Source organism: Protopterus annectens, chromosome 9.part0, assembly GCF_019279795.1.
Source record: "Protopterus annectens isolate FY-2018-M chromosome 9.part0, PAN1.0, whole genome shotgun sequence".
NCBI lineage: Eukaryota > Metazoa > Chordata > Ceratodontiformes > Protopteridae > Protopterus > Protopterus annectens.
In genome coordinates, this window is record NC_056743.1 from 1,000,693,179 (window position 1) to 1,000,710,742 (window position 17,564).

Below are 17,564 nucleotides of genomic sequence, written 5' to 3' on the forward strand. Positions count from 1 at the left end.
TCACGCCAGACAAACAAAGGCAACTGACAACATACTTCAAACAAATGGCAACATGATCCCAGTTATCTGCAAGACAAATTCTTCAGGCTTTGGGGTTCATGGCATCCTGCATTCTACTAATTCCATATGCGAGACTGCATATGAGGAAACTTCAGTGGTACCTAAAAAGTTTATGGAGTCAACATTGTCACAGCCTGAAAACAATGATTCCTTTCATTCCGTGCCTACAACAGGAGTTTCTTTGGTGGGCAGAGACATGTCACCAAAATAAGGGACTGTCATTCACTCTACCCCCTGCCACCCAAACCCTAATTCCAGATGCATAAGACTATGCTTGGGGGGCCCACCTGGCAGGGAGATGCATTCAGGGCAAATGGAGCCCAAACCAAATGCATCTGCATATCAACCAGAAAGAAGTGCTCTGACAACCTTCAAGGACTTACTTCATCCAGGACAACTACTGTTAAAGCTGGACAACACCACAGTTATGTGGTACATAAACAAGCAGGGGGGTACACATTCCTACCCCCTTTGCAGACTAGCCATGGCTTTGTGGAACACAGCCTTGACTTACCAAATATATTTCCAAGCTTAACTCCTGCCAGGAAAGCAAAATACTCTGGCAGACGACCTAAGCAGAAATCTTATGGACCCGCATGAATGGAATCTGTATCCACAAATCTTCAGCATCTTAACACAGAAATGGGGGAGACCAGACATAGATATATTCGCCTCTCCCCAAAGTTATCAGTTGGACAAATTCTGCACAAGAGCTCATCACAAAAAAAGCATGGAAAGTAGATGCTCTAGCCTTCAGCTGGAAAAACCCATCAGTCTATGCCTTTCCCCCTCTGCCTCTTCTCTCCAAGGTCTTACTAAAAGTCAGACAGGAAAAAAAACAAAAATGATCCTAATCTCCGGACTGGCCTCGCCAGCACTGGTACCTGCTTCTAAGGAACATGTCACATCTTCCTCCATGGTACTTGCCTCAAATACCTCATCTGCCGTCTCAGCAGAACTGTCAAATTCTGCACACACTGCTCCAAACTCTGAATCTTGCAGCATGGCTAATTCACTAAGTATTCAAACCACACCTCTCAGTAAATCTGTGATGGATGTTATTTTGGAAAACAGAAGGCCTAGTACTAGAAAATCTTATGCTGGTAAATGGAAGAGATTTTGTGCTTGGAACCAAGCACAAGGAATAGACACAGCAAAGCCCAATATTCCTCAGATTTTGCAGTATTTAACTGAGATGCTTGACAAGGGCCTATCTTTTTCTTCAATAAAAATCCATGCTTCTGCCATCTCGGCTCATTACAACACAGAACCTCCCCTCTTTTCTCATCCACTGCTTAAACAGTATCTTAGGGGAGCCAAACATTTAAGGCCTCCCAGAAGAGCACCAACTCCTGCATGGGACCTCAATTTTGTACTGGAAAAACTCACCCTGCCTCCTTTTGAACCAGCAGCTACTGCAGATATAAAATTTCTGTCTTGGAAAACAGCTTTTCTTTTATCAGTCACTTCAGCAAGAAGGGTTTCAGAACTACAGGCTCTCATGGCAGTAGAGACTTTCGTTACATTTTACCGCGACAGGGTGTCTTTCAGGACCAATCTTTCTTTTATGCCTAAGGTGGTATCCAGTGTGGCTCTTAACCAGACCATTCACCTGCCAACATTTTACCCAAATCCGCAGAACAGGGGGGAGCGGATTCTGCATTCATTGGATGTACACAGACAATTAAGATTCTACTTAAACAGGACCAAATCTCTAAGAACGTCTGAGCAACTACTGGTAGCATTTGCTGCAGGATCAGTGGGGAAGGCTATATCAAAGCAGACTATTTCTAAATGGATAAGCCACTGCATTCGTTTCTGCTATTTACACCATGGTAAACCTGTGCCCAAGGGGATCAGATCACATTCCACCAGGGCTGCCTCTACTTCAGCAGCTTTTCTCAGAGGGGTCCCAACCAAAGATATTCTAGAAGCTGCTACTTGGAGCTCTGCTCATACCTTTACGAAGCATTATCATTTACCTCTCTTCTCCAAATCCAGGGCAGGCTTTGCCACTGCAGTCCTGCAGGGCCTTTTAGCCGCTCCTAATGCTGTTTAGTTTCATCCTCCCATCCATAGCTTTGGGATTCTATCCAAATGTAATGACTGCAACTATGAAACATGAAGAACATAGTACAGTTGTGAACACTTACCATAAATGTAGATGTTCGAGTGTATTCACTGTTGCAGTCCGGGTTACCCACCCATCATCCCCCATTCTATACCTTTTCTTTCTTTCACTATACTCAGAAGCCTTTGTGATGTATTGGCTTTTAGTTGAAGGTAAAGTTTGTTTCTAAAAATGCATTTATATATTTACTGTTTATATATCTATATCTCTATATATATATATGTATATGTATGTGTATATGTATATATATATATATATATATATATATATATATATTTTGCTTCCCGGTTGGTGGGCACCTGACGTCTGGGGCAAGAAAAACTGAATAAAATGGCATCGGCTGCATGTTTTATACCCCTGACCACCTGACGTCATGGAAGAAGAGACGGCAACCGACGCAGGACCCAAGACTTTGTTATTCAGGCCGACTGAGGGCAAGCTGCCAGCAGATTACCCTAATGTAATGACTGCAACAGTGAATACACTCGACCATCTACATTTATGGTAAGTGTACACAACTGTACTTTTCTGTGTCCTATACATACATAATTGCGCACACATTTGTGTATATTGCACACACGTGCATACATATGAATGTGTGTGTGTGCACAATAATGACTTAGACACACACACATATATATACTTACATAAGTGTATAGAACTTTACCCCTGCAAAACCCTCTGGACGTCCTTCAAGGATGCATCTGCAGTCATCACATATGGGTTGTCCTGCCTCGGGCAGCCCTTCGGTAGGCCGGATTCCAAAGTCTGGGTCCAGCGTCGGCTGATGTCGCCCTCTCCCCGACGTCAGAGCGCCTGGGGTATAAAAGCGTCAGCCGACGCCATCTTCCTCAGTCTTTCTTGCCGCGTGGTGCCCGAAGCAGAATCAGTTCGCAAGTACCGGTTGGCCAGCTCCTGTAATTCAGCTACCGAAGACTTCAAAAGCTAAGTACCCCGTTGGGGACTCTTTCTTGCCTCAGCTGATGTCAGATAAAGTTAATAATTGCTTAACTTGTGGGAAACAAATACCTCATAAGGATTTCCACTCTTACTGCCTCCCCTGCCTAGGCCCAGACCACGATGTCTCTGCCTGTTCAGCCTGTGCTTCCTTCAACCGACGCACTCTTAGACATCGGGCGGAGTTTGCAGAGGAATTTTTTGGGGCTAGTTTTTCATACAATATGCCGTCGGAGACTCCAACTTCACATTTAACAAAGAAACGGAAGGACAAGGACCGACACACGCGGGCCGCAGTTTCGGCTGAAACCACGGCCAGGCCTACCGCGAGTGTCTCTGTCTCGGCTGAAACAGAGTCCTTGGTACTTCCGACCCCCGAAACCGCTCAACCGACAACCTCGGCCCCGGAGGCCCCTGCTGAGTCTGTTATTGAATTTCCTTCAGAAACTGGTGTCTTGGAAACTTCCGACACCATTCCTCTAGACAAAACTACACCAGCACGTGGTGCAGCTAGGCCTCCTGCATCCATGTCCATAAAGGCTTTCACCAGGGCTAAAGCTGCTAAACATACAAAAGCTATGCCTCCCAGGGTTATTCCTCAGGGACCCTCTACCAGTTCACAGATTCTAACTTTAGCAGAGGACCTTATCTCCTTAATTAGGGGCTCTCAACCCCATCCGGACAGGGGCTCTCAACCCCCTCTAGACAAAAGGCCCAGGGTTGAGCCCTCTGATCCCCACTCCTCAGAGGCCTCTGATGGCTCTGCTCTCTCGGACTACCAGGAGGAGGCTTTTTCGGCCTACGAGGATTCTGATGCAGAGGAATCAATCCCCTCGGCCTCCCCTCCTGAAGAACTATCCTTCGGGGAGACCCTTCACACTATGAGAGAGCATTTCAAATGGCAGGGCCAGGAATTCTCCGATTCCAGGAAAAGATTAAGAACTTTTCTGCATTTACCTCAGCATAGACCTTTGGCTACTCCTGTTTTGACTGTCATTGATGATGTGTACTCTGAGTCTAGCATAACCCCTGACACTCTTCCTCCAGCCCCTGCCAAACCCGATAGGTACTACAGGGCCCCGGACTCGCATCTTTTTCTTTACAAGGCCCACTCTGCTGATCCAGAAACTATTTCCCAGGGCCCTAAAGGGGTTGCAGCTGCCACTACTAAAAATCCACTCCCCTCTGAAAGGGAGTCCAGGGCTTTAGAGAGATGGGGTAAAAAAGTGTATACTTCTGCTTCTCTTTCTATGAGGGCATTAAATTGTCAGTTTCATATGATACAGTACCAAGAGTATTTGTTAGATGAATTGCATAAGAAACTGTCTTCACCTGAACCCCTAGATCGCAAATCACTTCAGGATCTGGTACATAACTCCCAGCAGGTTAGCAACCATTTCTTACAGTGTGGTTATGATGCATTGGAAGCTTCATGTAGGTCAGCTATGACAGGTGCAGTCCATACGTAGGCATGCTTGGCTGAAGGAACAATCTCTGCCAGACCATGTTAAAGCTAAGCTTCTGGATGCTCCACTGGAAAAGCAAAAGATATTTGGCTCCACTGCTCATGAGGTCTTAAAGAAATTTGAGGAAAAGGCAAAATCTGTACAAACAGTCAAAGATTTTCTACAAGTCCAACCACCAAGATTCAGCAGAAATTGGCCTACCAAGAATTGGTCCTTTCCGGACACAGAAAGATTTCAGAGAGGCAAGAACAGGCGTGCCAGAGGTAGAGGGCAAGCTAGAGGCTCCTACAGAGGACGTCGGTGGCAGCCTCCCAACCAGAGAGGTAGTGCAGGATCTACAACTGCTGCACAAGGACAGACTCAATGACTTTGCTTTGACTCCAACCAGGGCTCAATTAGAAGCACCTTTGGGCGGAAAGCTTTCCTTATTCTCAGAAAATTGGCACAGTATTACAAGAGACAAATGGATACTGCAAATAATAGACAAAGGATACAGGTTCCATTTTCACACATTGCCAAAAAGAAAAGGCATGCCAGACCTGCCACCAAATCAAAGGGCAGAGGCTTTGAAACAAATCTCCAACTTAATGCAAATGAAAGCTATAGAAAAGGTTCCTCTTTCAGAACAAGGCCAAGGATTTTACTCCAGACTATTCCTTGTTCCAAGAAAAGGAAATCAGTGGAGGCCTATTCTCGACTTGTCCGCACTGAATACTTATCTCATTGTGCCAAAATTCAAAATGCTGACTCTACAGCAACTCCTTCCCATGCTGGGCAAGGGGTCTTGGCTGGTGACTCTAGACCTCAAGGAGGCATACCTGCATGTCCCTATCAGACAACGTTGCAGAAGACACCTCAGATTTCTTGCAGGTTCAGAGCATTATCAATTCTCAGCATTGCCCTTTGGCTTATCTGCTGCGCCCAGAGTATTCACGAAATGCCTGGCATCAGTAATTGCACACTGCAGACTTCAGGGGATTCAAATATACCCATATCTGGACGACTGCCTTATACAAGTAGACAGCCAACAAACTGTGGTAAAGGACTTGAATTATGCCATCCCCCTACTGCAGGCCTTGGGATATACAGTCAACATTCACAAATCAAGACTTGTTCCATCCCAAAGAATAACTTTTCTGGGTGCGGATCTAGACACAACCACCCAAGTGGCTTTTCTCGCAGAAGAAAAACAAAGACAACTACCGGATTACTTCAAGAATCTGACAAGACAAACTCAGCTAACTGCAAGGAAAATCCTGCAGGCCCTGGGTTATATGGCATCTTGCATTCTTCTGATTCCACAAGCAAGGCTGCATATGAGGAAACTACAATGGTACCTAAGGAGTTTATGGACTCAGCACAGTCACAGCTTAGAAACTTTGATCCCACTCATTCCATGCCTCCAAAAGGAATTTCTGTGGTGGGCTCAAGCAAGCCAGTCAAACAGGGGTCTGCCCTTCAGCAAACCAATAGCCAGCCAAACCATTACAATGGACGCTTCAGACCACAGTTGGGGAGCACACATGGAGGGCAGATGTATTCAAGGACTATGGTCACAAAAGGAGCTATGCATGCACATAAACCAAAAGGAAATGCTGGCAGTGATACATGCAATCGAGGCCTTCAAACTCTTTCTGCATCAAGGCCACCTGCTAATAAGGACAGACAACACCACAGTTATGTGGTACATAAACAAGCAAGGAGGCACCCATTCCTATCCTCTTTGCAGACTGGCAATGAATCTATGGGAACTTTCCTTGAAACTCAATATAGAGCTGCAATCTCAGTTTGTGCCAGGAAAAGACAGTATACTGGCGGACAGCTTAAGCAGAAATATCATGGATGCATACGAATGGATGCTGCACCCAGACATCTTCCTACAGATAACACAATCATGGGGAAGGCCAGACATAGATCTTTTTGCCTCCCCCCACAATCATCAGCTGAAGAAATTCTGCTCAAGGACATACCACCCACAAGCATGGAAAGTGGACGCCCTATCTTTCAGCTGGAGAACTCTAACAGTGTATGCATTTCCACCTCTTCCATTAATGACCAAGGTCTTACTGAAGATCAGGACAGAGCAGCCAAAAGTGATTCTGATAGCTCCGGACCGGCCAAGACAGCACTGGTACCCACTGTTAAAGAGCATGTCACGCACAAAACCATGGCCTCTTCCTCAATGGCCACTTCTCCTGACACAGCACAATTACAAAACTCTGCATTCCAACCTGAAAACCTTGCAACTAACAGCCTGGAAAATACCTTGACTCCTCCTCAGGATAAGCTATCCAAGAGAGTGAAGGATATCATCATGGAAGCTCGCAGGCCTTCCACAAGAAAGGCATATTCAGCAAAATGGAAAAGATTTCACACTTGGAACACCACAAAGGGCCTAGATGCGACAGTGATGAACATAGCACATATCCTGGAATACTTGGCAGAAATGCTCCATAATGGCCTGTCTTACTCTTCCATTAAAATTCATGCTTCAGCAATTTCAGCAGAGTACAATACTGACCCACCTGTCTTTTCTCATCCTCTCCTAAGACAGTTTCTAAGAGGAATTAAAAACATCAATCCTCCAAGGAAACCTCCAGTGCCTACTTGGGACCTTAACTTCGTGTTGGAAAAACTAACTCTGCCTCCCTTTGAACCAGCAGCATCTGCAGAACTACAGTTCCTGTCTTGGAAGACCGCCTTCCTTCTGGCCATAACCTCAGCAAGAAGAGTATCTGAGTTACAGGCCCTCATGGCAGTACAGCCATTTCTTAATTTTCACCAGGACAGAGTTTCATTGAGAACCAATCCTTCATTTATGCCAAAGGTGGTATCCAGGGTCTCATTAAACCAAGCTATTCACCTGCCTACCTTCTTTCCAAATCCACAAAACAAAGAGGAGAAACTAATGCACACCCTGGACATACACAGACAGTTGCGCTACTACTTGGACAGAACTAAAAGCTACAGAAAAACTGACCAGCTGTTGGTGGCATATGCTGCTGGTGCACAAGGAAAAGCAATTTCCAAACAGACAATTTCAAAATGGATAGGGAATTGCATACGTTTTTGTTATTCCTTTCATGGAAAAACTGTGCCAGCTAACATTAGACCTCATTCCACCAGAGCCACAGCCACCTCCACAGCCTTCTCAAGAGGGGTGGCTACCAAGGACATTTTAGAAGCTGCTACATGGAGCTCCGTGCATACATTTTCCAAGCATTACAATTTACCTTTATATTCCAGATCCAGAGCAGGCTTTGCTACAGCAGTCCTGCAGGGCATTTTAGCTACACCATCCTTTACATAGATCCTCCACCCCCAGTTTGGCTGTGGTATTCTACCCATATGTGATGACTGCAGATGCATCCTTGAAGGACATAGTACAGTTTTGTACCTACCATAAATGTAGATGTCCGATAGGTATGCATCTGCAGTCAGGTTTACCCTCCCTCCTTCCCCTCTTGGGTATTTATTGGGTACTTTCCCCTCTCATAGCTAGTTGGAGTTATCTATTATGGTGTATTTGTTTTTTATATATATATATATATATATATATAGATAGATATAGATATAGATATAGATATAGAGATATAGAGATATAGAGATATAGAGATAGATATATATATATAGATATATATAGATATAGATATATATAGATATATATAGATATATATAGATATATATAGATATATATAGATATATATAGATATATATATATATATATATATATATTTCTGTGCATGTTTGGAATTTATTGCATTTCTCCAAATTTAGCCTTCCTTTGAGGGCAAGAAACACTGAGGAAGATGGCGTCGGCTGACGCTTTTATACCCCAGGCGCTCTGACGTCGGGGAGAGGGCGACATCAGCCGACGCTGGACCCAGACTTTGAAATCCAGCTGACCGAAGGGCTGCCTGAGGCAGGACAACCCATATGTAATGACTGCAGATGCATACCTATCAGACATCTACATTTATGGTAGGTACAAAACTGTACTTTTGTGCATTCACACTAGTAGAGAGTTTCAGTGTTTGATTTATGATTTTGTGAGCCCCTGACATTGTGGGGTTAACGGTACATTTGCTTTGTGATGCAGGACCAGCATGTGCCAGTCTCTGGTAGAGTGGTAGTTATCCATATGAAGACGTGCGTGCATGTATATTTTGTGCCAGAATATTTTAAAGTTAATCAGAGTTGATTGATGATGTCATTCAGATATTCTTGTTAATAATAAAATATTCCTTTGCTGACTACTATATTAAGTAGTTAAATTGTTGTGTTTTTTAATAGTTTTTTTTTCTGTTTGTGCTTCTCATTGTGCATGGCTCAGAGCAGACAAATATGCTGACAACCAGCCGACATACCCAGTAATCAACTAAATAAATACCTTATGAGCTGGTGGAGAGCAGCAGTATTGATATTTTTTAAGCTGGTCTGGAGTAGTTTCATGCTTTGATGCGTTTATTTCTATACTTTTAGTTCACAATGTGTCAGCTTAGCTGCTGCCCTTTTGTATTGTTTCATGTTTAACTGTCTTGGGGTTGAATTATTAATAAACATCATCTTTACATTTCAGAGTTCCCACAGTTCTTGTCGGCAACAAAAAAGATCTTCATATGGAAAGGTAAGATACTGTCTTTTACTGAGGTGCTTAATATCATTAGTACCTGTTGTCACATTTTGTTGGAGTTTGTAACAAAGTGTTCTGTCCCGTGGCATATTTTAGAAGTCATTAATGCTTGATTATATGGTAGAATTGGAATAACTGGGGCCTAGATGAAAGCATTGCAGGCACATATCTGAATGTAAATGAAACTTGAACTTATTGGTTTGGTAAAGTTCACAGCACCAGCTTGTGTGTCACAGAGGGGTAGAGTCCTAACTGACCCAGGTGACTGGGATTCATTTTGTGGCCCCAGGACTGGAGGAACTAAGCAGAGAGTAGAAAAGTTGCCTCTCTTGGGGAGGGGGGAGAGACCCGGGCACACATGGGTGAACATAGTGTGGTGGTGGTAGTCTGGTCAAGACCATAGAAATCATCATTCATACTTCAAGGAGAGAGGCAGGGCTCTTACAGAGAATGCCCCTTGCAGATATGAAGTGATGTCCTCTGGCATCAATCCATTGCATGTCCCTCCCCTGTGTCTTGCCAAGGGAAAAAAAAATAAGAAAACGTTCGAACCATCCCAGTGGCTATCAAAGTGATGGCCTTGACCATACGTTCTAACCTTGGTGATGGGGATTCAGTAGGCCAATTGCCAGGAGGGGGCAGGGAATAACAAGCATCAAAAAAGTTCCCAGTAAAGGTGCTTCCGACTGTTCAAACAGGTCACATATGGATAGATGCATCTGTACTAACCTGTGTTTTAAAGCCAAGCATTTACATTTAAAAGTTTAGATTGTCTTTTTAAATGATTAGGTATGTAGAACCTTAAATTTTTTTTTTGGGGGGGGGGGGGACAAGTAACACTCAACCTTATAGTTTAATTGTAGTGGGCTAATACTTAAACTGTGGATGTGTAATACTGGTTTGCAAGCTAGGTCTTATTTCTCCCTTTGTTTCTAGAAAACCGCCGCCAGTTTTGTCCAATGTGTGAATTGAGGGTGTTGGAGCATCACATGTTTTTTTTTTTAAGTTATAGTGTATTATATTCTAAAATTAAAAATGCACTGCTTTTTATAAGACTCTGCTATTGAGACTGTCATAACAAGCTTGATTATATCCTAGTGAATTGTGGATTTTTTTTTTTTTCATTTGCAGACTTTGGTTGACATGTTCATGGAATTATTCCTTTGATCTGTGTCATCACTGCATTTCATTGCAAATCAAGACTATATTTTAAATCTTAGCGACATTTTTTTCTTTCATGTTAGTGTTTGCTTTTTATAATTTGTTACATGATTTGGTTTACAGTTATGTATACCTCTATGTGATTTTATACAGCTTGCTGTTTCAGTATGTAAATTTAGTTTGCCATGGTACCATAAATTTACTAACTCTACTTGTTTGGTGTGTTCACTAAATGTTATTGCTTTACCTAGCTTGCATGTTTTTTCCTCAGATGTCAGTATTCAGTGTTTTGTTCAGTCCATACTGATAGCTTTAGTTAAATGCTTTTATTTGATGTCCTTCAAGAATGCAACTGCAGTCCTGACATATGGGTTGTCCTGCCTCAGGCAGCCCTTCGGTCGGCCGGATTCCAAAGTCTGGGTCCGGCGTCGGCTGATGTCGCCTCTTCCCCGACGTCAGAGCGGTTGGGGTATAAAAGCATCAGCCGACGCCATCTTCCCCAGTCTTTCTTGCCGCGCGGTGCCCGAAGCAGAAGCAGTTCGCAAGTGCCGGTCGGCCAGCTCCTGTGTTTTCAGATCCGAAGTCATCAAAAAGCTAAGTACCCCGTTGAGGAACCTTTTCTTGCCTCAGCCGATGTCAGAAAAAACTGCAGAAGTTAATAATTGCTTGTCTTGTGGTAAACAAATACCTCATAAGGACTTCCATTCTTACTGCCTCCCCTGCCTCGGCCCAGACCACGACGTCTCTGTCTGTGCTTGCTTCAATAAGCGCACACTTAGGCGCCGGGCCGAATTTGCTGAAGACTTTTTTGGAGAAAATTACTCCTATATCATGCCGTCTGAACAACCGACAGCACATATTTCCAAAAAACGGAAGGACCGGGACCGACATTCGCGGCCCGCAACTTCCACCGACACCACGCTAAAGCCTAGCACGAGTGCATCTGTCTCTTCGGAGGCGGTAATTCAACCGCTCCAGGCCGATGACACCGCTTTACCGCACACTTCAGTCCCGGAGGCTACCCCGGTGCCTGTTGTTGATTTTCCTCCTGAAACCGAAGCCCAAGATTTGCCTGACACCATACCGGTGGACAAAGTTTCTCCAGCACGTGGGGCAGCTAGGCCTCCTGTGTCTATGTCCATCAAGGCCTACACACGTGCTAAGGCTGCCAGCCAGGCTAAGCTTCACCCTCCTAAATCTTTTTCTCAGGGTCCCACTTCTGATAAACAGATCATGACTTTAGCTGCAGATCTAATTTCCTTAATCAGGGGCTCTCAGGCTCATCCAGACAGAGTTTCTCAGCTGCCTTCAGACAAAAGGCCTAGGGTTGATCAGGCAGATACCCTTTCCTCAGATGAAGCCTCTGGTGAGTCAGGCCTTTCAGATTCCCAGGAAGAATCCTTCCCGGCCTACGAGGATTCTGATGCTGATGAATCCATTCCATCTGCCTCTCCTCCTGAGGATATTTCTTTCGAGGGAATTCTCCACTCCATGAGAGAGCATTTTCAGTGGCAGGGCCAGGATTTCTCCGACTCCAGGAAAAGGCTTCGGACTTTCCTTAAGTTACCCCAGCACAGGCCTTTAGCTATACCCCCAGTGTTAGATGTATTGGATGATGTGTTCTCAGACTCCAGTACTTCTCCTGATTCTCTCCCTCCTGCTCCTGTCAAGCCTGACAGATATTACAGGGTTCCTGAGACTCATAAACATCTCTTTAAGGCCCACTCTGTTGATCTAGAAACTATTTCTCAGGGGCCCAAAGGAGTGGCCACTTCCATGGCCAAAAATCCTTTGCCCGCAGACAGAGAATCTAGGTCCCTGGAGAGGTGGGGTAAAAAAGTTTATACCTCATCCACCCTTGCCATGAGGGCACTTAACTGTCTTTTTTATATGTTTCAGTATCAGGATTTCTTGATGGATGATTTGCAGAAAAAGTTAGCATCTCCTGAGCCTTTAGATAGAAAGGCCTTGCAGGATTTGGTTCATAATACTGAGCAGGTTAGCAATCATTTTCTTCAGTGTGGTTATGATGCATTGGAAGCTTCATGTAGGGCAGCTATGACAGGGGCCGTCATACGTAGACATGCTTGGTTGAAAGAACAGACATTGCCAGATCATGTTAAAGTAAAGCTTCTAGATGCACCTCTGGAAAAAGAAAAGCTATTTGGTGCTAATGCACAGGGTGTATTGAAATCAATTGAGGAAAAGGCTAAATCAGTACAAAGAGTCAAAAGATTTCCTCCAGGTTCAGCCACCAAGGTTCAGTAGGAATTGGCCTTCGAAGAATTGGTCCTTTCCAGACACTGACAAGTTCCAAAGGGGAAAGAACAGACGTGCACGAGGTAGAGGGCAATACCGAGGCTCCTACAGGGGCCGCCAATGGCAACCAACTAATCAGAAAAGTGTCGCAGGGACTTCTACTGCTCCACAGGGACAATCACAATGACTTGACTTTGACACCGCCGACCAAGGCTCAAAGAGAAGCACATTTAGGCGGAAAATTATCTTTATTTTCAAAAAATTGGCACGTTTTTACAAAGGACAAATGGATTTTGGACATAATAGACAAAGGTTACAGGTTCCACTTCCATACCTTACCAACAAGACAAGGCATGCCAAACCTGCCACAAAATCAAAGGGCAGAGGCACTCATACAAGTTTCAAAGCTGCTACAAATCAAAGCAATAAAAAAGGTTCCTCCTCAGGAACAAGGCCAGGGATTCTACTCAAGACTGTTCCTTGTTCCAAGTAAAGAAAAGCAATGGAGACCTATACTGGACTTGTCCGCTCTAAACAATTTTCTCATTGTGCCAAAATTCAAAATGCTGACGTTACAGCAACAACTTCCCATGCTGGGCAAGGGGTATTGGCTGGTTACTCTGGACCTCAAGGAGGCATACCTGCATGTCCCAATCAGACACAGCTGCAGAAGATACCTCAGATTTCTTGCAGGGTCAGAGCATTATCAATTCTCAGCATTGCCTTTTGGCTTATCTGCTGCGCCGTGAGTATTCACGAAATGCCTGGCATCAGTAATTGCACATTGCAGACTTCAGGGGATACAAATATACCCTTACCTGGACGACTGCCTTATACAAGCGGACAGCAAGCAAGCCTTGATAAGAAACTTGGACTATGTCATTCACTTACTACAGGCTTTGGGATACACAGTCAACATTCAAAAATCAAGGCTACTGCCATCCCAACAAATAATTTTTCTAGGAGCCAAACTGGACACAAACTTACAAATGGCTTTCCTTACAGAAGAAAAACAAGAGCAATTTCCAAATTACTTCAAAAACCTAGCAAAGCACACCAAAATGACTGCAAGGAAAATCCTGCAGGCCCTGGGTTTCATGGCATCTTGCATTCTTCTGATTCCACTGGCAAGACTACACATGAGAAAACTACAATGGTACCTAAAAAGTTTATGGTCTCAACACAGCCACACCTTAGAAGCAATTATCCCACTCATTCCATGTCTACAAAAGGAATTTTTGTGGTGGGCGCAAGCAAGCCAGCTAAACAAAGGCATTCTTTCAACAAACCTCAAGCAAGCCAAACCATTACAACAGACGCCTCAGATCATGGATGGGGGGCGCACATGGAGGGCAGATGCATTCAAGGGCAATGGGCACCACGAGAATTGCATCTGCACATCAATCAAAAAGAGATGTTGGCAGTGATTCATGCAATCGAGGCCTTCGGAAAATTTCTTCAGCAAGGGCGCCTGCTAATAAAGACAGACAACACCACTGTTATGTGGTACATAAGCAAACAGGGAGGCACCCATTTTTACCCCCTCTGCAGACTAACAGTGACTCTTTGGGAAAAGTCCCTGAAACTGAACATACAGTTGCAATCCCAGTTTGTCCCAGGCAAGGACAATGTTCTGGCGGACAGTCTAAGCAGAAACATTATGGACCCCCACGAATGGATGTTACATTCAGACATTTTTTCACAAATAACTCATGCATGGGGAAGGCCAGACATAGTTCTCTTTGCCTCACACCTCAATCATCATCTGAAGAAGTTCTGCTCAAGGACACACCATCCTCAAGCCTGGAGAATGGATGCTCTCTCCTTCAGCTGGAATTCTCTAACAATCTATGCATTTCCACCTCTACCATTAATGACCAAGGTGTTACTGAAGATCAAAGCAGAACAACCGAAAGGCATTTTGATAGCTCCAGACTGGCCAAGACAGCACTGGTATCCATTACTAAGGAGCATAACTCGCACCAAGCCGTGGCTCCTGCCTCAATGGCCTCTGCTTATAACTCAGCACAATTACAGGACTGTTCATCCCAACCTGCAAACATTGCAACTGACAGCTTGGAGGGTTCCATGACTTCTCCCCATATCTCTCTCTCCAAAAAGTTCAAGAGATCTTACTGGAAGCACGCAGGCCTTCCACCAGAAAAACTTATTCAGCCAAATGGAAGAGATTCAACATCTGGAATGCCAACAAGGGTCAGGATGCATCAGTAATGAGCATCCCACATATACTAGAATACTTGGCAGAAATGCTTCACAATGGCCTTTCATATTCTTCCATAAAAATACACGCTTCAGCAATTTCAGCAAAATACGACTGTGATCCACCTGTGTTTTCACATCCTTTGCTAAGACAGTTTCTAAGAGGGATAAAGAATATTAAACCCCCAAGAAGACCACCGGTGCCTGCTTGGGGCCTCAACTTCGTCCTGGAAAAATTAACTCTTCCTCCTGTTGATCCAGCAGCATCTTCAGAATTGCAATTTCTCTCCTGGAAAACAGTTTTCCTGTTGGCAATTACTTCAGCAAGAAGAGTCTCGGAGATACAGGCCCTCATGGCAGTACCTCCATTTCTCCTTTTCCATCAGGACAAAGTCTCTCTAAGAACCAATCCTTCATTCATGCCAAAAGTGATATCCAGGGTTTCTCTAAATCAAGCAATTCACCTGCCTACTTTCTTTCCCAATCCTCAAAATAAAGGAGAAAAGCTTCTGCACACTTTGGACATACACAGACAATTGCGCTACTACTTGGACAGAACAAAGGCCAACAGAAAGTCTGACCAACTATTTGTAGCTTACGCTGCTGGAGTACAAGGAAAGGCAATTTCCAAACAAACAATTTCAAAATGGATTGGAAAGTGCATCAGATTCTGCTACTCTTTCCATGGAAAAGGTGTGCCAACCAATATCGGGCCACACTCCACCAGAGCTACAGCCACCTCCACAGCCTTTCTATGAGGGGTGGCTACAAAGGACATTCTAGAAGCTGCTACATGGAGCTCCGTGCATACATTTTCCAAACATTACAACCTGCCTTTATATTCCAGATCCCGAGCAGGCTTTGCTTCTGAAGTCCTGCAGGGCATTTTAGCTACACCATCCTTATCTTAGATCCTACCACCCCCAGCTTGGCTATGGTATTCAACCCATATGTCAGGACTGCAGTTGCATTCTTGAAGGACATAGTACAGTTTTGTACCTACCATAAATGTAGATGTCCGATAGATATGCAACTGCAGTCAGGTTTTCCCTCCCTCCTACCCCTCTGTAATTCTCTTTTTTAGGGTCCACTCCCCCCTTTTCAAATTAGCTGGGGATATCTGTTATGGTGTATCTGTTTATTACTGTTGTGCATGTCTGGAATTTTTTATCCATTCTCTAAATTTAGCCTTCCTTGGAGGGCACCTGGCATCTGGGACAAGAAACACTGAAGAAGATGGCGTCGGCTGATGCTTTTATACCCCAGCCACTCTGACGTCGGGGAAGAGGCGACATCAGCCGACGCTGGACCCAGACTTTGGAATCCGGCCGACCGAAGGGCTGCCTGAGGCAGGACAACCCATATGTCAGGACTGCAGTTCCATATCTATTGGACATCTACATTTATGGTAGGTACAAAACTGTACTTTTTATTTGGTGAAGTATATTTGTTGGTTTTAATGTGCACTTTATGCATTTTGGTCAACAGCGGAGTGCTTAAATTTAAAACTAAAGAAAAAGTTAAATGAAATGAAAATATTCCCTTCTGTCCTGGTGTCAAACGCAGTATTGTAATTTTCTATAAAAATCGAATACCTGATTTCAGTAGAATTCCGTAAGTGAATTGTCTACTTGTGTCAGAGCTCGAAACTTGAAGATATCAACTTTTAAACTGCCCTCTGAAGGTGGTAGATGATTTCATGTTCATTTTCATCCTTTGATAGAAACTTCTTTGTTTTGTAAGACGGGCAAGGAAAGCTAATCGGTTACATTACTCATTACATTTGCATAAAATCCGTTTTATGCATATGTGAAAAATTAGTCCATACCAGACACTTAATACATCACAGAATATTTATGGTGAGATTCGGAGCAGCTTTTCTGTCATAAACATAGCTTCCATCTTTATTCTTGGTGAGAAAGCTGAAGTGGGCCCTAAAACTGTAGTAGTTAGTAACTAAACCAATGTTGTGCACATGGAGCACTTTAAATGCATTTATACAATAGAATGTAAATACATTTGGGTAGGCAGTACTGTGACATGGTAAAGATGTATTTGAAATATTGACAAAAGCAGCACAGAAGATTCTGCATGTCTTAACACATCATGCACTTGTTCCAGACATACATTTATCATGGCATGAGGCAGTAAAAAAATGTAGGTTTATTCACAAAGTGCGTTTAGCACATTTTTTTTATGAATGCAGATCTAGACAATCTGATTCCCAGATTCCATATGATACTCTTGGAATATGTGAAGGTGCTAATTCTGATAATGAACTATTAATCTACTGTGTTGATGTAGTTAAACTAACTCAAGTCATGAGAAGGAGCTGGAGAACAATAAATGCTGAAATCGTTAACCTTTTGATTGCAGTGATAATCCACAAGAAATTAACTTCAGTCCTCCAGTTCAAAATGATGACAGTCAGCATTTTTATAATACTACTGTTAAAGAAATATCCATATTTCTGAACTATAGAAACGAGAGAATATAATGTGAATTATGCGCAGAAGTTCTGAACACGTTGGGCCAAATACCTAATGACGTGTTGTGACTCATTAAATTGTGTGGTTTATTAGCACAGAATGTAGGAGACCTTTTTGGATGAATTAAAAGAACTACCACTAAAGGATATGCGGTTACATTTCTTTGAAAGAGTTAATACTGGTGTAAT

At 43.6% G+C, this 17,564-nt stretch overlaps 1 protein-coding gene across 1 annotated transcript in view; it reads left to right on the forward strand.

Annotated features, from left to right (window-relative positions):
• RHEBL1 (RHEB like 1) overlaps positions 1-17,564 on the forward strand; it is a 918,240-nt gene that overhangs the window by 555,350 nt on the left and 345,326 nt on the right. The window contains exon 6 of the mRNA XM_044083781.1: positions 9,194-9,241. Coding sequence (XP_043939716.1) covers positions 9,194-9,241 — 48 coding nt within the window. The remainder of the gene's footprint in view (positions 1-9,193; positions 9,242-17,564) is intronic.